Source organism: Indicator indicator, chromosome 3, assembly GCF_027791375.1.
Source record: "Indicator indicator isolate 239-I01 chromosome 3, UM_Iind_1.1, whole genome shotgun sequence".
Taxonomy (NCBI): domain Eukaryota; kingdom Metazoa; phylum Chordata; class Aves; order Piciformes; family Indicatoridae; genus Indicator; species Indicator indicator.
This window is the reverse complement of record NC_072012.1, coordinates 47,085,792-47,107,819: the sequence shown is the minus strand read 5'-3', so window position 1 is coordinate 47,107,819 and position 22,028 is coordinate 47,085,792. Positions and strand designations below refer to the sequence as shown.

The 22,028-nt window shown below is 40.9% G+C and overlaps 1 protein-coding gene across 1 annotated transcript in view; it reads right to left on the bottom strand.

Moving 5' to 3' along the window:
* Positions 1 to 14,086, bottom strand: part of SLC6A15 (solute carrier family 6 member 15) — a 31,573-nt gene extending 17,487 nt beyond the window's left edge. Inside the window, exons 1-2 of the mRNA XM_054399416.1 lie at positions 13,798 to 14,086; positions 1,342 to 1,499 (exon numbers count right to left, since the gene is read on the bottom strand). Coding sequence (XP_054255391.1) covers positions 1,342 to 1,499; positions 13,798 to 14,086 — 447 coding nt within the window. The remainder of the gene's footprint in view (positions 1 to 1,341; positions 1,500 to 13,797) is intronic.
* Positions 14,087 to 22,028: the final 7,942 nt, after the last annotated feature.

Genomic DNA, 22,028 nt, shown 5'->3' with positions numbered 1-22,028 from the left:
ATTTTAACTCAAGCAAGAACTGAATGGCTTGCTCCATTAAACTACCTAAAATTTTCTACCTTTTATATCTAAGCATTCTTTGTTTAATTCATTAAAGAGTGCAGAGTACAAATTAACATCTAAATTAAAGCTCCCTCTTCATTTATTGTATAGTCAACCCTGGCATAGATTAAAAAATTATTTTTGATCCTGTAACAGGGTGGACTGAGTACAACAAGGAAGTTTTGGAGGTCTTCCTTTATTTGTTTCACCCTTAAAAACCACAACAAAAAAAGAGATGTTGATTGTCAAGCAGTGAGAGCTCTCACAACAGGCAACAATTTTTAAACTGTTTTCAAACAAGAGACAAGAAGATGTTATATTCAGACAAGAGGAATTTATTAGCTATCAATAAGAAAAAAAAAAACAACCAAGAAAAAAATTATTCTCATCTGTCTCTCCTGTACACAAATCCAAATAGATCAAGTGTTAAACAAGTGTGAAATTGGGTTACAGAAAATTTAGGGTCACATACTGATACAGAAAAACCTGCTAATCTAAATCTAAATAAATAAATATTTTAAATATTTTCAATTGTAAATATTTTGCTCATCTTGTATTTATTCATGTAACTCCTATACTTTCTGCTTCAAAGAGTCCAGTGCAGAGTCACAAACATGATAAAGAGACTGGAGCATCTCCCTTATGGGGAAAGGCTGAGGGAGCTGAGTCTCTTTAGCTTGGAGAAGAGGAGACTTGAGGGCTGACCTCATTCACGTTAATAAAGATGTGAAGGGAAGTGTCAGGAGGATGGAGCCAGGCTCTGCTCAGTGATGTCCAGTGACAGGACAAGGGGCAGTGGGGGAAAGCTGGAGCAGAGGAGGTTCCATGTGAACATAAGGAAAAACTTTTTCATTGCGAGGGTCAGAGAGCCCTGGAACAGCCTGCCCAGGGGGGTTGTGGAGTCTCCTTTTCTGGAGACACTCAAAACCTGCCTGGATGAGTTCCTGTGTGACCTACTGTAGGTGATCTTGCTCTGGCATGGGGGTTGGAATGGATGACCTTTCAAGGTCCTTCCAAGCCCTAACATTCTGTGATTTTATAGGCAATTTTCCTCCAGAAGGCTACTCTGCTCCTTAATCCCCAATTTCAAACCTTATCACAGAACACAAACTGCCTGGGTTTACTGACACAACTGCATCAACATTTTTTAGTGCCTTAACTAACGTTTGAAGATCTTCTGAAACATGGTTAAGTTGACCTTGATGCCCAGCTACAAATCAGAGGCCTTTTTCTGCATCAAAACAAAGTGTGAATCACACAGACTGAAAGCAAACCATGCAACTGATGTTAAAAACTTACTACACAGCTTGCAAATCCAATTCCTCCAAGCTTGGGGCTGATGTAATTCCACACACCAATACTCCCCCGGCGGATCCTCTGCCCCACAGCAAGCTCCAAGAAAAAGAGTGGAATTCCTATGATTAGTAGCAAGATTAAGTATGGCACAAGATAGGCACCTGTAAAAGGAACACAGTATAGATAAGAGTGGAAGGAGAATTAGAACTTCACACAACAAAGAAGAAATCTTCCAATAGCTTTAAATTTGAATTAGCATCATTCACTGCAGAGCTTGTTTGATCACATGTGGGAAGAGTAATCTTACCTCAATCTTTGCCACACAACTTCTAAGATATGAAAACCCCAGAGCCACTGAATTTCTAAAGCACTGTACCATCGAGGCAAACCTTGTTGAAAGTGAATTACTACCTGAACTAGTTGTTTGCTCCTGTAAAATTTGGGCCATTTGATTTAACATTTTAGCAATAGAACGAGGCATCAGGAGCTGGATTAACATCTCTTAAAAAAACTCCATGTCTTGACTTGGAACAGACAGAAAGACTGAATTCATAAAGTAAATGCAGATAATACTGTGCATAAGATATTCCAAATTTCATTGAATCTTAAGAGGTTTCAGCAGACTGTTGATTGTGTGCACCTCAGGTGCTCAGAAAGGGGAATTTCACAACGTAGAGAACAAGGATTTGGAGTTGCAGGTGGAAATAAGTTTTAACTGGGAAAGAGTGGAAGAAACACACTGCTGCAACAGGACCAGACACACCTTGCATTTTGGGAACTGACTTTCTGAGAGTAAGGTGTTTCAAAAACCCTAAGGCTTTTGGAATAGCAACTGTGGAAATTGATGGAGGAAAACTTAAGGTTGTCTGTTAAGGCATGAACTTTCATATGAATCTGCAGTTGTGGGACAATGTGAGATAGAGGATGTGAAACTGCCAGCTGCCTCTCAAACCGTGCACCACAGGCAAGACAGAACCAACGGTGACTCTTTGGTGCCCATTCATAACTTGATTTGCAGCCTCACAGGATGTTAGGGGTTGGAAGGCACCTTTGGAGATCATCGAGTCCAACCCCCCTGCCAGAGCAGGACCATAGAATCCAGCACAGGTCACACAGAAACACATCCAGATTGGGCTGGAAAGTCTCCAGAGAAGGAGACTCCACAACCTCTCTGGGCAGCCTGTGCTCTGTTAGCCTCACAGTCCTCACGTTGAGATGGAACCTCCTGTGCTGTAGTTTGTATCCATTACCCCTTGTCCTGTCAAGGGAATTCTCTATTCCTATAGCAGAGGAATGCAGGACTCAGTTTGCTTGTCACCTGGAGGGCTGGACTTCACTGCCCTGACTCGATTACCCCAGGCTCCAAACAGAGATCACAGACATGAGGTGGAAATGGAGTACTGTAGATCCAGATCTTGCAGTACTCACTAAATCTACTAAAATACATATTTAAAATGCAACTGTTACTTCACCTTTAGTTTATATATGTATCACAAACAGAATCTCAGAGGATTGTCAGGGTTGGAAAGTATCTCAAGGATCACCTAATTCCAAAACCCCTGCCAGGGGCAGGGACACCTCACACTAGATCAGGTTGCCCTGTGCCACATCCAGTCTGGCTTATAAAAACATCCTGGGATGAGGCTTCCACCATCTCCCTGGGCAACCTGTTCCAGTGTCTCACCACCCTCATGGGGAAGAACTTCTTCCTATTGTCCAATCTAGTTTGGATCCATTCCCCCTAATCCGATCACTATCCAACAATCTACAAAGTCCCTCCCCAGCTTCCTTGTAGATACTGGAAGGCCACAAGAAGGTCTCCTCAGAGCCTTCTCATCTCCAAACTGAACAACCCCAACTTTCTCAGCCTGTCCTCATAGGAGAGGAGCTCCAGCCCCCTGATCATCAACCCAGTGTTGATGTGCTGGAGGGCAGGAAGGCTCTGCAGAGGGGTCTAGACAGGCTGATTCCATGGGCTGAGGCCAGCTGTATAGGCTTCAAGAAGGACAAATGCTGGCTCCTGTGCTTGGGTCACAACAATCCCATGACTGCCCCAGGCCTGGGGCAGAATGGCTGGAAACTGCCCAGCAGAAATACGTATATGAATATATATATATATATTTTTTTAAGGTCTTATTCTCAGGAAATGCTCAAACGAGGAAATGCTCAAAATGAGAAATGCTCATTTCTTTCCGTAAAACTAACTGCAAGCAAATACATCCTTACACTAAACACACTGACAAGTTCAGAGTCCAACTTTCTCCCTGGTGCTACAGAGTATTTAGTACTAGAGCTAACAAAACATTTAGACATCAGCAATTAGCAGCATAGAATCTAATTTTCTAACGCCTGGCTCCCATGCTACAATATAGAGTACTGTGCTGGCCAACTAACTCAAAGAGCTTAGGACTTGTGATTGCAGCCATTGTAAGGCTAAAGAAAAGCACTTGTGGAGAGATGCAGACTGCAGCATGGTGGAGCAAGCTCTATAGCAAAGATCTAAAGGCTGCGAAAGCTTAGACCCAGAGCTATTAAGTTGTATAATCAGTTTATTCATCTCTGATGAGAGAGCAGCTGAGCAAAGTTTGGAAAGCAATTTGGGATTTATCCTCAACTCCAGCGAAGTCCTACTTTTGAAGTTTCTTCATCCAGCATCAACTTTCTAGGGTTTTTTTTAGGAGTCTATTGAAATCCACTGTCATTTCATATCCTTAGCAGGCAGCTGATCTCATGGATTGCAGTTTAGTTTAGAAAAGTTACATTTTCCTAAGCTGTGCCTTAGATTTTCTGGCACTATCCATTCCTATCAATTCCTATCCGTTCCTATCAATTCCTATCCATTCCTGTTTCACTTTTCATGAAATATGTACAAATTGGACATCACCTTCCATTTTAAAGATCTTAAACAGATCCCAAGAATGGAATAACCACAATCCTGACTCTATGAAGAACAGGAAAAAAAAAAGACAAATAAAATCTGAGAAAAACTACTAGTGGACCAGACAAAGAACATTGATCTTATTTGCCTCAGTCTGTAGGCTGCTTTTCTTCTCTATTTTCATATAATGACATGCAACAATGCCATCTGGGGCAAAACCTATGCCAGGCTCTGAACAATCTCTCAGCTTTGAGCCTACAATAGTCTTCTCGAGCTAACCACCACGGTCTGTCTACCCATTTCATCATATTACAAAGTGCCTGCTTAGGTATTGTTTCTACTGAGGTAGCAGCTACAGTCCTTGTGGTAGTTTTAGGCTATGCCTTTAAAAAAATTTCCACGGATCTTGAACAGAAAGTAGTAGAATGTAAATAAATCACTATTGGGTGTAAAAAGGAAAATAATGGTAGTTCTAAACAATCTCATTGGAAGAAATAAGGGACTTAAAGTAGTTGTACCAAAACAATCTCTCTTCTTGCTTCATGGGGCTGAGAGATGCTAACTTTGTGCTTCTGCTGGCTTCTGCTTGACCTTGGCTGCATTGTTTTGACTGCTATGAACTTCTCTGCTTCTCTCTCTTGTCCCTTGTGTACAGGGGGGTAGGGGAGGAGGCAGGGAAGGGAGAAGCTGTTGTAGGTCCCCTGGTCTTTGGCCGGGGCGGGGGTCCACTGTGCTGTTCATTAATTGTAATTACCTGTAAACATTGTAAATCCTGTATATTTTGAACATATTCATTGCATTCCATTGTAGGTTGCTGCTTTGCTTGTAAATACAGCTTTCAGTTGCTTCCAACTGAGCTGGTCTGGCAATTTAATGTTGGGAGGTGGGGGCTGTGGAATTTTCAACCCACCACAATTCCCACTCAGTATTTCTTCTGGTTCCCTTTGCATGTGCATAAAATGGAAAGAACATAAAAGTCTTACTTTTTGCTATGGAGGGACAACAAAACCAGAAGGAAATAAATGTGAGGGAAACTGAAATAGAGTAACCACCACATTCCAGAACAAGGGGAACTGTCTTCAGAATATGCAAGATGAGTAACACCACCAAACCCCCTTGGTTTATCATCAACACTCCCTCAACACTTCTGTTGAGATTTGTATGCTGATAACTCAAATTGCAAACGAGAAACTTTGGCATCACTAACTTAAAAAAAGCTGATCACACAATTAATTGAAAACAGTACACAGTTGTTTTTTGTTTTTTTTTTCATATAGCACTACTGTAAAGGATACCTGAGGTCTCAATTAGACAGGTGTTGCATAGCTGAGCACCTAAACAGCTCAAGAAAATTGGGGCCTAAGTGACTTACCCTGTATCCCACTGGATGAACTGTACTAGAGCAGGAACTGAACCCAGCTCTTCAGTGTCCCAGTCCACAACCTTAATCACAAGGCTGCAAAGTTAAGCACATGTTTAAAGACTGGGCTGAGGTGGGTGTTTTATGGTGCAGTATCAATGCATTTATCAGTTAGATTCAAGTAAATGAGTTAAATAAATGTGGTGTTAAACCTCCACATGACATCACACACGACACAACCCTGGTGTGAGCAGCCAGCAGAGTTCACTTCAATACTGCAGGGCTTGTGCATAGTACCTTAAGCACTGGTCCTCTGATCATTCAAACCTGCTGAGCTCCAATTCTGACCTTGTGACCCTCCACAAAAGAAGGACATAATGGAAAACAGTGTTAAGTTTCAGTGTGATATCATTTGGATATAGATGGATTACACATCTATGCATTATACAGCTGTTAAACACAGCTGCAGAGGGCTTCTGCACTCCAGAGTCCACATGAAACCACGGCATCTCTGAACAAGTATTTTGTTTCAGCCTTCCCTTGAAGCTAGACATATCTCCAAGAACTCTTAAGACATCTTCACCATAAAACAGAATCAGCACAGATACAGCTCAGCAGATCTCTTAATCACCAGTGCACGAGTCCTTGGAGTTACAAAAGTGGGTAATTTTTGAATTTGAAGAATAAATTACACAGGCAGGCATTGAGCACCACCCTACAGTTAGTTATATTGTCTGCCACATCCATCTGCCCATCAGCCTTCTGAATAGTGCAGTTCTGTATAGTTCAGGATCCCCACGTCTCCTTTCCACATTTTCAAAATTCAATTTTTGGGTACATTTTGGTATATCAAAAGTCAATTTTTGGGTACATTTTGGCCTTAAACACTTCTGCATGAAAAAACACACCTCAACTTCAAGAAGGAAAAAAAAAAATCTAGAAAAAATACCTCATGTTTTCTCAGTAGAAGGAAGTAATAAATCTTAATAAATCAGTGCATGGACACTGCTTTGATTGCTACTTTTTAATTTCCTTTTCCTTTTGTTTTTCCCTTTAACCAACCACCATAGTGGGCTAGCTGGTAAATTGTCTCCCTTGGTATTACGATATTTCTACATTTGGCAACATTACTGCTAGAAGTGAAATATAAACAGTGGGTTTGATTTAAGTTGTTGCAAGTATCTGGGGAAAAACAAACAAACCATAAGATGATGTGACTCATAGTGATCAAAGACTTAGAAAATCATACAGTCACAGAATGGTCTGGCCTGGAAGAGACCTCCAAAGGTCATCCAGTCCAACTCCCTCAGCAGTCAGCAGGGACATCCCCAACTAGATCAGGCTGCCCAGAGCCCTCTCCAGCCTCACCTTGAAGATCTCCAGGAATGGGCCCCAACCACCTCCCTGGGCAACCTGTTCCAGTGTTCCACCACCCTCATAGTAAAGAACTCGTTCCTAACATCCGATCTAATTCTGCTCTGCTCTAGTCTGAAGCCATTGCCCCTCATCCTGTCCCTGCAGCCCTTTGCAAACAGTCTCTCTCCATCCTTCTTGTAGCCCCCTTCAGGTACTGGCAGGCTGCTATTAGGTCTCCCCAGAGCCTCCTCTTCTCCAGGCTGAACACCCCCAGCTCCCTCAGCCTGGCCTCATAGCAGAGCTGCTCCAACCCCCTGAGCATTCTCATGGCCCTTCTCTGGACCTGCTCCATCGGGTCCATCTCCTTCCTTCTGAAATAATTTCAGAAGCCATAATGCAAGACAACATAACCATTGCTATCTTGATACTACAGAAGAACTTTTTTTCTCCTAGTCATCCTTAATGCAACCTGTAAAATACAGTAACTTTCTAGATTTGGTTCGACTGCTGCTGTGCTGGCTTTTAATTAAGTTTCCAGTATCTGAATTAATTCTTATTAAATGAAGGTGAGCTTTAGCACTGCCTTGAAGAGACATTCCAGTTATTACAGCTTACTGGACACATGATTAAAAGAAAGCTAGCAAGAAGCTGATATTCAGAGGAAAATCATAGAATCAGTCAGGGTTGGAAGGGACCACCAGGATCATCCAGTTCCAACCCCCCTGCCATGGGCAGGGACACCTCACACTACAGCAGGCTGGCCAGAGCCACATCCAGCCTGGCCTTAAACACCTCCAGGGATGGGGCCTCAACCACCTCCCTGGACAACCCATTCCAGGCTCTCACCACTCTCATGGGGAAGAACTTCTTCCTCACGTCCAGTCTGAATCTCCCCACTTCCAGCTTTATTCCATTCCCCCTAGTCCTGTCACTCCCTGATAGCCTAAAAAGTCCCTCCCCAGCTTTCTTGTAGCCCCCTTCAGATACTGGAAGGCCACAAGAAGGTCACCTCGGAGCCTCCTCTTCTCCAGACTGAACAGCCCCAACTCTCTCAGTCTGTCTCCATAGCAGAGCAGCTCCAGCCCTCTGATCATCCTGGTGGCCTTCTCTGGACACCTTCCAGCATGTCCATAGCCCTCTTGTAATAGAGGCTCCAGAACTGGATGCAGTACTCCAGGTGGGGTCTCAGCAGAGCAGAGCAGAGCAGAGGGGGAGAATCACCTCCCTTGCCCTGCTGGCCACACTTCTCCTGATGCAGCCCAGGCTCTGCTTGGCTTTCTGGGCTGCAAGTGCTCACTGCTGGCTCATGTTGAGCTTCTCACCAGCACCCCCAAGTCTCTATCCTCCGGGCTGCTCCCCAGCCAGTCACTGCCCAGCCTGGATTTCTGCTTGGGATTGTCTCGACCCAGATGCTGGACCCTGCTGAATGGCAAAATTTTCATGGTTATGAGAAGTGGGCAATGAAACACTATTAAGGGTTTTGAGTTTTCAGTCTACTGATGTCCTACAAGAGAAATTATTTACCATGACAAAACACAAACTTTTATTAGAAAAATCCTGCTAAAACTGTTTATGGTTTATCTGTAGGTTTGTAGTCTGTCCTACAAGACTGTGCTTAAAATCCCTTTCACCAATAAATTTTAATGAAAAATTACACTTAGAATAAAAAGGACACTTACAGCACCCTGAAGCGCAATTAAATTTTGAGTCTGATAATAAGCCTTACACCAGAACTTACAAAAGAATCCTGAATTCTAGGAACAGACTACAAATTCTTGAGGAAGAGCTAAATAATGAAGTCAGTGACTCCATACTCAAGTGCTGGAATTCTTGCTTTGCTACCATTCTGCTTGTGTTAGGCAGTCTGTAGCTCTTAATGACTGCTCAGTCTTTAACAGTTGACCTATTATTGCCTTAGAAGTTCTCAGCAATAGCTGCTGTGATTTTTTATAAGACTGCAAGAACTTAACTGTTCAGTCTGCTGGTGTTTCACTATAGAATTCAGGGTACTTAACTCTAAAAACTTCTGATATGACTCCACTCATGTCAATCCTCTCAAAACAGAAGAGCAAGATGATCTGCTACAGGTTTCCCTATGCTGCTCACAGCTTTTATCTGTTTAGCATTGCTTACTAGTTCTTTTGAAGTTTTGTGTTACAGAGATATTAAAGAGGCTGGCCTTAAAAAAAAGAATAACCAACCACCAAACAAAATAGGATCAGGGAAATGAAGTTAATGCTCTGGAAAATGCAACAGAAAATCCCTGGATGTGGATTGTAGACTCCCAATAACAGCTGCAACACTAGAATCATCTCTTAGGTAACTTGTCTTCATAGTAACACTCACTCATATATCACTTTATCCAGCAGAACAGCTGATTCAGCTTGCTTTTGTTACTTCCATTTGTGAAGGTACCATTTTACCTCTGCTCATCATCAAGGGAAATTACAACTAGGCAGAACAAACTTTCAATATGTCCTTTGTTGGAAAAAAACTGAAAGGTATGCAAGTTATTCACTAGATGACTGCAATGAGCAGCAGAAAATATACTTCTATTTGTCACTATTTATTAGCCTCATGGCAAGACTGAGTAGACCTGAGTGGTTTACTGCCAAGGCTATCAATCACAGGAAGATGAGGCAGCTCTGAACCTAATGCATGCTAACACAGGTTATGAAATTGCTATATAGGAACTGCACCTATCTGAAGAAACACACATACTCATCTTCAGCTAGGCAAAGAGTAATGAAGAAACTGTTACAGTGTCAGGATGAGAAATACTGAAATTCTTGAAAGTGCAGTTAGAGCATACCCAGTTCCAATGCAAATACCCTTGGTAAGGCATCAAGGAAGAAAAAAGGTTTTATCTGTGAGGTTGCAATGGATGGAAGAGGTGCCTGAAGCACCAAATGGGCATTGCCTGTGAGGGTTAAGAAGGATCTATGGTGAGGACAGAGGTGAAGGAGGTGAAGATATCCATATGGAGTTCCTCAAAACTTTACTGAACACCTCCAGCCCCTCATTCACAGGGCCTAAAACTCCTTTGCCTCCCCTCTCCCCCTCAACCCAAATAAAGAAAACAAGCACACTGGAGTGTTCTCAGTCTCCTCCCAGCTTCTTTTTTTCTCTTGACACTTCCTGCATTGCAACTACCTCTCCAATGTGAATTGAAGTTCACCCCAGCTCTGTACTGGCCTCTTCTCTCCCCTTTCATGGCGAACATTTCCTGGGAAAGAGCCAATGAAGAGCTACCTAATCTAGCTGTAACCTAGTTGAACATAAAATGTAGTAGAACTTGCCCTAAATATTTTTTTTTAAGTTTATATGAATTAAAGCAATAGGAAAAACTATTAAGGGATCTCAAGAAATAAAGTGGAGGAAATTGGTCTGGTGGTACAGACCAGAGTCGGGAACAGTGATTGGAAAGGAAATTGATTTGGTGGTCCAGACCAGTCAGAAACAGATTGAAAAGATACCTATGGAGGTCCAAGCATCAGTGCAGCATAACAGTGAACAAGACACCTTTAAAGGTGGTATCTCAGAAGCAGTACAGAACTGTGAAGTCAGGAGTGCTGGTGTACCACAGGTCACAGCCCAGTCACAAACCCAATCCCTGTAGAAAACTTGGAGGTAACCAATTTTTTTTCCCCACAAAATCCTCTAATAATCCACATCTATTGGAGCTATCCTGTGTCTTTACTATGTTTATTTTGTTAATTTTGTTGTTCCTGTCAGACAAGCTTAAAAAAAAAAGACAAAAATGAAGATTACTGCATGGTTAGAATTTGCCTTATCTTTTACTGGGAGCTTTGGAACATTAAATGTTGGAAGAAACCTGTGAGGGAAACCAATGAGTAACTATATGTTTACTTATTTTCTGGCTTAAATTCAAAGTATATTTATTCATTTATGACTTCTTAATATACTCTCCTTGCCTGATCAAATGTATTTGCCAGTTATAAGTTCCTTGAACGGAGAAGAGAATGAAAAAATGTTTGGACAAAATGAAGGTGGGGATTTAGCCAAACACTTCACTGAAACAATTCAAATGAAAATCCACAGAAAGGGTCTTCACCTTACACTCACAGACTTCAACAGGTAGTTGTAGGAAAGTGTTCTCAGGAAAAGACTACAGAAGAGTTCTGACTGATATTTAGAATGCTAGAGGGTAGGGAAGCTTTACAGTGGGATCTAGGCAAGTCAGACAGTTGGGATTGTGTGATCTGGAGAGGAGGAGGGTGAGGGGAGACCTCATTACTTTCTGCAACTACCTGAAGGGAGGTTGGAGTGAGGAGGGGGCAGCCTCTTCTTGATGGCAAGCAACAGAACCAGAGGAAATGGTTACCAGCTGCACCAGGGAAGGTTCAGGCTGGATATTAGGAAATATTTCTTCACTGAAAGGGTTCTCAAACGCTGGAATGGTCTGGCCAGGGCGGTGGTGGAGTCACCATCCCTGGAGGTGTTCAAGCAGTATGTGGACCTGGCACCTAGGGACATGGTTTAGTGTTGACCCTTCAGTCCTGGGTCAAAAGTTGGACCAGATGATCCTGAAGGTCTCTTCTAATCAAGTACATTCTGTGATTCTGTGAATAGGTTGCAGAAACCCACTCTAATTTTACCTAGAGGGAAACATAAAGAAATAATGTGTAGCAGAAAACTGTAACCCCATGTAAAATTTGTGTAGGCTTTTTCACCATGCATTTAAACTTTTACCTCCCTTCTCCTATTCTTTATACCCACTCCTAAATATTACCTCTCTATCTGCACAGGCACCAATAGACTTTGCACATTTCAGTGTTTTGTGCCACCCTCTCCATCTTGCATTACAATTAACCTGAAAACCAAGAAAGTGTTAGCTCTAATGACCACTTGCTTTTCTCTGTTGCTCTGAAGGCTGCTGTTTGCTAAAATGGTACAAAATGACTGTTAAAAGCCAAATAAATCTTGTTTCAGCTACGTGCAGAAAACATTGTGCCCACAGACTATGTTACATGTGCAAGTTCCTGCAATGACAGCACAGGACAAAACATTTCATTTCAACCTGAAATGACTCTGTACGTATTTTTTCAAGTTAGATTAATGAAATGCCATAATCCCTGAGGGTTGAAGGGGTTTTGTCTAAACTGTGAAGTAATTAACACATTTATACCTTGTCTGAATTAAATTCACACTCACGGGCACAGTAACTTTAAAAGCACCTAACAACAGGAAACCAGCAGCTTAAGAACACCACCAAGAGATCTTTTCTGTTGCTTCAAAGGAGAATCCAATGGGCTTGCAAAAATTAGTAATACTACACTAAACACAGACTCTTCAAAGCAGATACAACTACACAAAACAAACTTCTGGAATGCTTTATCCTTTGGACCACATCTTGATACCATACTAAGGATGCATTGGTACAGAAACTAAACATTTTAATAGCTATACCTAAGCTATGATGCAGTTTGGTTTAAAAACTGTTAGCTATCAACTGTATTTATGTTTTCCAACTAGCAGGGATACATGATCAAACCTGTATTTTATCTGGTAGACTAGATGAGACTGTCACTCACTGAAAAACCATGTTTTTTGAGAAACTATTCGTTTGCTCAGTTAATACAGTTAAAGATAATTTTAGGTTTCATGCAAATTATTAAATCAACTTTCCAGAACAGAGGAAGGAAAAAAAAAAAAAGTGAAATGAGAGTGAAACCCCAAATTTTACAGTAAGTATATATTTAAGAATTTAGACTTTATCCTGGAGATGGAATATTTGAAAGTATAAACTCGATTTTTAATGCTTGAACTCCCTGAGAGAAAAAAAAAAAAAACCAACAAATAAATTACAGGATTATACTCTGATTATATTCTAGGCTCATTTCTACACTCCTCAATTACATCACTTTTGTCATTCAGTATTTAAAACCCAGCAGGAATGAAAACATTGTTCTTTATTTTCTGCTTTGTAGTACAGATTCTCTTTTTCTACCATTAAAAGTGACAGGTGTGTTTTGATTTCATCTAAGTAATTACATACGATAGGATGTGCATGAATGTAGCATAGTAAGGTACAGTAGAGCAGATCTTTCACCAAGGAAGGAAGGTCTTCAGCCTCCTACTTCATACTACATTCAAGATCATAAATGGAAAGCTAAAAAACTGTTCTAAGAGAAAAGTAACTCATTATTTAGGACAGTAGTTAATTGTATAACAGCACAAAACAGATGCATTTTCTTAATGTAATGACTTCAATTATTCATTATCAGAAAAAAAAAAAAATCCTTTTCACTCCTACATTATTTTGTTCTTCTTCCAGAAAGTAAACTGTGATTAAATAGCCTAGGAGCTAAAAGCAATTGAAAAGTTAAGGTGTAAATAATAACAACTGAAAACTGCTTTGGTATTTAAAAGTGGATTTGGACTTTTAAGTGGATCCAGATTTAATGCCTTGATTTATTGTCCAAGTACTGTAAAGAACACTAACACAGTAATAACCACGTCCTAAATAACTCTGCCTCTTCATAAATGTGTTTTGCTTAGCCACTAGTCAGGGTCATATCAAGAACTTTGTCCCCTAAAATGTGGAAAGGGAATCCTGTAACACTTGCTACTTAAATTGATGTGTCTCTCTAAATAAAAAGAATATGTGGTTTTCCTTCATAAATGTGTTTTGCTTAGCTACTAGTCAGGGTCATATCAAGAATTTTGTCCCTAAAATGTGGAAAGGGAATCTTGTAAGACTTGCTACTTAAAACTGATGTGTCTCTCTAAATAAAAAGAATATGTGGTTTTCCTCATAGGCTCTGGCAGAAATTAAAAGAAAGCCCTGACATGCTGGAGCAGGTTTTCCCATGGTATCTTTCACAGCTAATACAGGACTTACCTCCACCATTTTTCTGACACAGATATGGGAATCGCCACACATTCCCCAATCCCACAGAAAATCCAACTTGTGCCAGAATATACTGGAGTTTGCTGTTCCAAGCAGGTCTTTCATCTTCTACATCTGAGCCTTCTTCAACATCTGTGTCTTTTTCTTCCTGATCATCAACCATCAGTTCACTCTTCTTAAAGGCATCATCTGAAGAGTCTTCATTAGAAAGAAGGTCCTTAACTGACTCGATGACATCATCATCTAGTTCTCTTTTCACTACCTTGCTGTTCTTAGGCATTTGTAATACAAGAAAAACAGTAAGAAGTCAACTTCAGAGATGGACAAGTGCTGAAGAAAACTCTCCCTCTGGCCAAAAATACTGAAGGAATCAACTGAGGATGGTGCCTGATGCGCCTTGGATACCACAGAATCACGAGTAAGGACTTCTGCTTCTAAATGTTTGTTCTACTGAAAGGATCTGTGAAAAAAAAAAATAAAAAGAGCAAATTAAAAAATGTATTACAGCATTGTGCAGAAAAAAAAAATTAGAAATCATATGCTTTAGCTTACCCAGGTCTTCTTATCTCAATGATCTGACAAGAGAAGAAAAAGAATCAGAATGATAGAATGGCTTGGGTTGGAAGGGATCTCCAAAGGTCATCTAAGCCGACCCCCTCTGCAGTAAGCAGGGACGTCCTCAACTAGATCAGGTTGCCCAGAGTCTTGCCCAGCCTCACCTTGAGTATCTCCAAGCCCTGTGATAGAATAAGGGGCAAAGAATGTAGACTGCAGCACAAGAAGTTCCACCTCAACATGAGGAAGAACTTCTTTACTGTAAGCACTGGAGCAGACTGCCCAGTAATCACAGAGCACTGGAACAGGCTGCCCAGAGAGGTTGTGGAGTCTCCTTCTCTGAAGACTTTCCAGCCCTGTCTGGATGTGTTCCTGTGCGACCTGTGGTAGATTCCATGGTCCTGCTCTAGCAGGGGGGGTGGACTCAAAGACCTCCACAAGTCCCTTCCAATGCCTAGAATCCTGTGATCCTGTGAACTACCTCCCTGGGCAACCCATTCCAGTGTTCCACCACCCTCATGGTAAAGAACTTGTTCCCAATGTCCAATCTAAATCTGCTCTTCTCTAGTTAGAAGAAATGGATGCTAAACCACTTACAAATTGTAGGAATTAAGTTCAGTGTTTGGTCTTAAAAGATTTATGTAGAACATACTTATTTACTTGCTGAGAGTTTTGGGTTGGTTTGGGTAATTTCCTGAAGATTGATAGGCTAATTGCTTGTATTTTGAAGGCATAACAAGATTCATCTTATCAGGCATAATATGGGGTATGTACTTTACATAAAATTTAGGAGCCCAATTACATTTACTTCCTGACTTAACAGCCAGACTTGAATTTATGGAAAATACATTTTAAACAAAGCAGATTAAGTTTTCCTAATCGTTTCAGAAAGCCATGCAGCAGTTAAGATTTATATATATATAGGAGGCACCTAATGCTTCAAAAGCAAGGGTGAATTATTTTCCTGTATTCTTCATCACAGACTATATAACCACAATCCTATTTTCAAAGGTGAGATGCTCACCTCGTAGGAGCTTTGATGTGTTTATTTCCTATTTCTAAGAACCTATCTGAAAAGCTGTAACTAAAACTGCTGTTTCAAACATGTTTCTACAGACACAAAAATGCCTGCACCTGAATACGTGCTTAACACAATGAATCATTTAAAAAGACAGACAGACAGACTTGCTTGCAGCTGCCTTACTAAGGTAACCACAAGATTTTTTGGGGAGGAATGCTTTTTTGAGAAATTCTTCACTAATCACATGGCATCAAACTAGTAGTGCAAAGCCATCTGGACAATTAAGAGTCTTAAGAGGATTTAGATTATGTGTTAAGCTTCATGAAAACCCTAAAGAGGGAAGACAAGAAGGCTAATCAAGAACTGCTAACTGATGGGAATCAGAAATTACTCTGACATACATGAGACCTTTCTGCTTTTGCTTATGGACTTGCTGCAACATCTGGTGCACAGAATGAAGGCTGTACCATGTTCTAATGAACTCACACACAGCTGGGGACTGCAAGTTACTACTGGACTGTTAGCACAGTAACTGAGAGATCCAGCAACTCCTGGCTGCTTCAGTGACAGTCCAGAAGAAAAGAAGTCACTGGAATCCAGCCCACAGCATATCAAAATGAGACTTCACAACAACAGAACTACAACCTCTTGTCACCACAACATTACCACCCTCCTAGCTGACAGGACAATTACCTTTTTCAATAGTTTCCAAGGATTTGGAAGTTGACCTTCACTCTAGTTGTCTACTGAACTCCACTATAAACTCTTTTCATTCACTCCCTAGACTCCTGTCACTGCCTTCTCACCTTCCCTCTCCCTCCTGTTACTGCTTCCTCTCAGCAACTCCAGCTCTGGCAGTCAGCCCACATTTTTTAAGCACGGTAGAGCCTTGGCTTGTGATATGCTTCACTCTCACCACTGTCTCTGGAAGGGCTCAGGGTGCTGTAAACCTTCCTTTGGATACGTGGTAGAACTAGTACCAGGCTTTGTTTTGACTAATACCAGCTCCTTAAAAGGTGCTTCAGCTCTACACAGAACAGCAGAATGTGGAAAAAGAATTAAGACAATAGAGAAATCCTAATACCATATTCCACACACCCAAGGCTAATCATTGTCTAATCAGGTCTCTTTTTATTTATGCTGCCTTTTGGGTCATAAAACCTTCAAAGGTCTACACCCCCTTCTAGTCCATGTACGGTTCTGTAGCTCTCAGCTCTGAGATAATGTAGGTAGAGCCAGAATGCAAATGCCTGTAACATGTGGTTGAAACATTTAAGCAGTCCTAATGTAGCTTTAGGACTACAAGCCACAGCACCTAGTACTTCAACCACTACTTTTAGTCACATCTCAAACTTTTCCTTTTTTTTCCACTGATGTAAATTAGAGCATCTTCTCAGTTAATTAGTAATAAGTTCAGGGACTATATCATAATTAAACAGTTTCTCTCTGTACTTAATATAAGAGCTGCACATGTGAAACTACAACAATTCATCTGTAGGTCTGAAATCTTTCTCTGACTGTAATAAGCAAAAGGTATTTTTGGTCCAAAAAGCACAAGCCATCTATCACTATTAAAATGTTTTAAAAGGTCATACCTGTACTAATCATTTCAGATACAGTAACTTGCAGCACAGCAAGATGATTTATCTGGAACTCTCACAGATGAGTCAATTCCAACAGAAATTGCATCATTCTGTCAAGTCATGCATTAAACATTGCATTATTACACTTCAAAATAAGCTGGGCTTGATACTTTTATTCCTAGCACAGTATCATATTCATTCCCCTTTCATTAACCTTGCATTTAGCAGGGTGTTACCCACAGCACTGTAACTGAACAGACTTGGTAGCAGTTAACGGGACCTGAGAAAACATTGGGGGAATGGTCAGCAGAATGGTGTTGGGTTCCAACTGGACAGACTGCATCTAGGATGCAGGACAGTCCTTCAGGATACATCACAAACCCACAGGTGATCCCCAACTGTCAGAATTAGCAATCTGATCTTGGAAGTAAAGGAGTCAGTACCCAAAAATATAAGGACTCCTACCTCACCAGACACTACCAAAGTGTGGGTCCAGAGGTCCCATGCTCAGCACTTCCAGAACACACTCCAAGATATTCACAGAAGCCTCACTCTTTGATCCAAATGAAACCTGCAGAGAAGGCAGATACCAAGCTACTAAGCCTAAGCTAGGTCTAGATATGAATGCTTCCAAGTGAAGACTGAATAGGGAAACACCTAGTGAACTAACTCACCAGCACAGCTAGGGTAAACACAAAGCACTGAACAAGTTTGGGTTTTTTACTATCACAGTATTAAACTTCAGCACTTCCACGCCTAAAAATGTCATTTTAAGTTCCCACACCATTTGGGTCTAGTTCAGTACTGAAGTTCCTCATTAGCATCTAATAGTAACTAGGAAATACTATGGCAAATTCTGTTAAACTGCTCTTTCAGTTGGTTCATTACTAGCTACCTTTTACAGAGCTTTATGCAGCAATACAGCATTATATGACAGGGCTGCTTCTCTGAGGTATCATTAAAAAGATATCTACTTAACAAACCATCTTTATTAATGGCCTACAGAAATCAGTACTGTAGACTCAGCCATTACTGGAGTAATTTTAACCTCCCAAGTCCTAAATCTTGTAATGTATTTTTTAGATACAACCATCACTTTGGATGAAGAGGTCTAAAATACAACTTAACCTTATTAAAGCTGTTTGTTTGAGGGTTGTGTTTTGTATCGAGTTGGGTTGGGTTTTTTTTTCTTCTTAAAATCTAGATCATGCAATCTGATCAATTGACTTCACTCTGATTTCCAGGCAGCTTCACTCGTCCTTTTCATAATTCAAATGATGTCATGTGTCAGCTGAAGACAATGAAGGGAAATTTTTATTATCACATTTACTGAAGGAAACTTTTCTACAACTGAAATGAACAAATAAAAGATGGTTTCTCCTTTCTTATGTAAAATCTCTTTAAAAAAAAATCTAAAAATTAATCTTAAACTTTTCTACAACTGAAATGAACAAATAAAAGATGGTTTCTCCTTTCTTATGTAAAATCTCTTTAAAAAACAAACAAACAAAAATCTAAAAATTAATCTTAAACTGATCTGAGAAGCATCTGTATTGTTTGAAGGAATTTAACAGAAATTGCTGAACAGTACATGGTACAGTGAGAAGAATATTTAGAAAGTTATTCTGTCACTGAATTACCATTAATCAATAACCTAAGTCTGCATAAACAAACTTTTGGAAAAAAAAATCATTAAATCAAATCAGTTAAGGTTGTTTTACACATTGCTATGTGCTAGAAGGGACCTTAGAAGTCATCCAATCTCAACATGAGTGGGGACCTTTCACCAGATGAGGTTGCTCAGAGCCCCATTCTAACTGGTCTTGACCATTCCTAGGGATGGAACATCCACAGCTTCTCTGGGAAACCTGTTCCAGTGTCTTGCCACTCTCACAGTAAAGAATTTCTTCCTAATATCTAATCTAAACCTACTCTCTTTCCACTTAAAACCATTTGGCCTGTTGCTACAGGTCCTGATAAAGAGTCCCTCTCCACATCTTTCCTATAGTCCCCCTTTAAATACTGGGAGGCTGTTGTAAGGTCCTGCCAGAGCTCTCCCTTCTTTAGGATGAGCATGTCACACCAACTCTTTCAGCCTGTCTTTACAGGAGAGCTTCTCCAGCCCTCTGACCATCATTTTCAAGATGATCAGACATTTTTATGACATCTTACTCATACTGTCCGTGGTATATTAAAGTCTTTCTTACTCATATTGAAAGATAAAACACTGAGCTGTCTTTGACACATCAAGCAAACTGCAGACCCAAAGTTACTTTCTCAGAACGCAGTGGGGAATTTTGTTATTTTCTTCTACAGAAATATAATCAGCCCTTAATGCATCAGCACATGGAAGTAAAGTAACCTGATTAGGCTGCCACATTATTAGCAGATTAAGCAATAATAATCCCTTGCAACAGAGAATTCAGACCCAAATTAGCTCCCTGGGAGATCTAGGCTTGCTATACAACTTTTACCTCAGCTTCAGGCTAGCATTCAGAAATGCTGGCACAAGAGATAAGACCTGTAAAGCCCCCACTGACCAAGCTGCAAGCATTTGCAATAAGACTCAAAGGAACTTCATTATTTGAAACACCAAAAGATACACAGAAAAAAGATTGTTGCATGCCATTTTCTCCCAATCTTTCTTCTACACAATGCCTAGTAAGGTAGTTGGACTAGGTTTGTCCAACGCTGCCTGCTTCCCTTCACAGTTACACTGGTAATGAATTTTATGCCAGGCTCCCCTCTTGCCACATCTCTGTCAGACAGATCTGCACACCAATATACAACCATTTACTAGACAAAAATCATACTTCCAGTTCTCTCAACTGCATAGTTGAACAGTGAACAATGAAGTTATGAGGATGGTGACTCAAGTTACGAGGATGAAGACTGCTGAGAAAAACAGGCACAAAAAAACCTCACTTGCTTATGAATTCGTACATATGATTACAACTGCCCCATGTTCTTTGCAGCTGCAGCAAAAGTCCCTAGAAAAAGCCATTTATAAAGCAATTTCACGTTGCAAACATCCCACAATAACATTGCAACAACTAGATATTAATGAACATTTAGCAATGCTTTTTTGCCAAATTAAAACACAATTATTTTTCACGTTGTATTCCTTCTCAAAACCAACACCGCTTTCTGCAAAGCCCAAGGAAAAAGGCTTTGTTCTGTTACATTAAGTCATAGTCTGAAGTAGCTGGAAACAACATACTAAATCAAGTAGATTTTTGGTAGGAAAAGTCCCTGCATTCTTTTCCAAACCAGTGTCCTTTATTTCTTTTAGTACCTTCCTTTTACACCTGATGAAAACGCAGAGATTTGACAAAACTATCTACATTCAAATTTTAATGCATTCTGTTCTTCAGAACTCCTGCTTTCTTCTCCAGTGAAGCAGTTAACGTACCAACATGCTGCTGTGGGAGTAGCAAAATGCAATATGAAGCTGCAGCCAAGCTCACATTGCTGTAATGTCTGCTTTGAAGGCAGGCTGTGATACCGCAGTGGAGCAGTCCAGCCCCACAAGCTTACATCCTGCGTTCTTGGTTCCTGAAATCTCCACCTTGACTTCCAGTGAAGAAACCAGCATGAGCCAGCAAAGGACTGCTAGACTAGAAGTCATGATTTTCACCATGGCAGATGTTCAGAAATGATCTGGACTGATCTTTATGCCTAAGCTTCCAGTTATATGAAATCACTGGATGACAACTAGAGAAAAAAAGCAGAGAAGAGAACCTTCTGCACCGTGAACAAAACCTGCATCTCTAATACAAGTCTATGAGCTTAGCAGAAGGAGGCATGATGGGAACAACCAATACAGAAAAAAGGAAAAGCAAAATTTTAGAAGCCAAGTATTGCTGTGGGCCTACAAAAAGGAATCAGGCCGCTGGTGCAGAGAGTATGTGGGGGATGGTTACGACCATAACATTTGTGTGAGAAAGACAACTGCAGGAGAACACCAGGGTTTGTGGGAGTGCTGTGACTGTGAGGAATGGCTATCACTGGGGGAATCTGTGTACAGATAATTATTTCAGCAAGAGTTACACTGTGTTACAGTACTCACAGCACAGACTGAATTCCTGCTGCAATGCAGCATTGTGTTCTTTGGCGGAAATAAGAACATGCACCATAGCCTTCTTTTTGCCTAGTCAAGCCCATTTTTATCTGCCTACTGAAGCAGCCCATTACGATGCTGCTCTTTGGTGTGAAGTGCATGATCCAGCATTTTGCCCTAACTGCTTTAATACAGCCAGTCAGTAACAGATACAGATTCAATAGGTACTTAATTCAACTGTAATGAAAGATAATTATGTTCTGTACACTGAAACATCCCTTTCTCTGCATTCTTCAGAGATGTGCTAATGACATCCTAATGCATGTTACACGTATCACAGTATCACAGAATTCTGATACTACATGAAGCTCAGTCTTTGGAACTAATTTTTTCCCCAGGATTTTGCTCCTCCTACCGAAAAACTGGACAAAAATCATAAGGTAAGTAAGTATCAGCTTATCCGATGCCTCTGTTATCACAGTACATTAGAGGTTGGAAGGGACCTCAAGAGATCATCAGGTCCAATCCCCCTGCCAAAGCAGGATCACCCAGAGTACTCTGTACAGGAATGAATCCAACTGGGGCTTGAAAGTCTCCAGAGAAGGAGACTCCACGACCCCCCTGGGCAGCCTGTTCCAGTGCTCTGGCACCCTCACTGGAAAGAAGTTTCTCCTCATGGTGAGGTGAAACCTTCTATGTTGAAGCTTGTACCTATTGTTCCTTGTCTTCTTACTGCGCAACACCTACAAGAGCTTGGCTCCACTTGACACCCACCCCTCAGATCTTGATAGATATTGATCAGATCCCCTCTCAGCCTTCTCTTCTCCACACTAAACAGCCCCAGGGCTCTCAGTCTCTCTTCACAGGGGAGATGCTCAAGTCCCCTAAGCATCCTCCTGGCTCTCTGTTAGATTCTCTCCAGCAGGTCCCTGTGTCTCTTGAGCTGGGAAGCCCAAAACTACACTACATTGCAAAAACCTAAGAGATCTTTGGGCTACAGGAG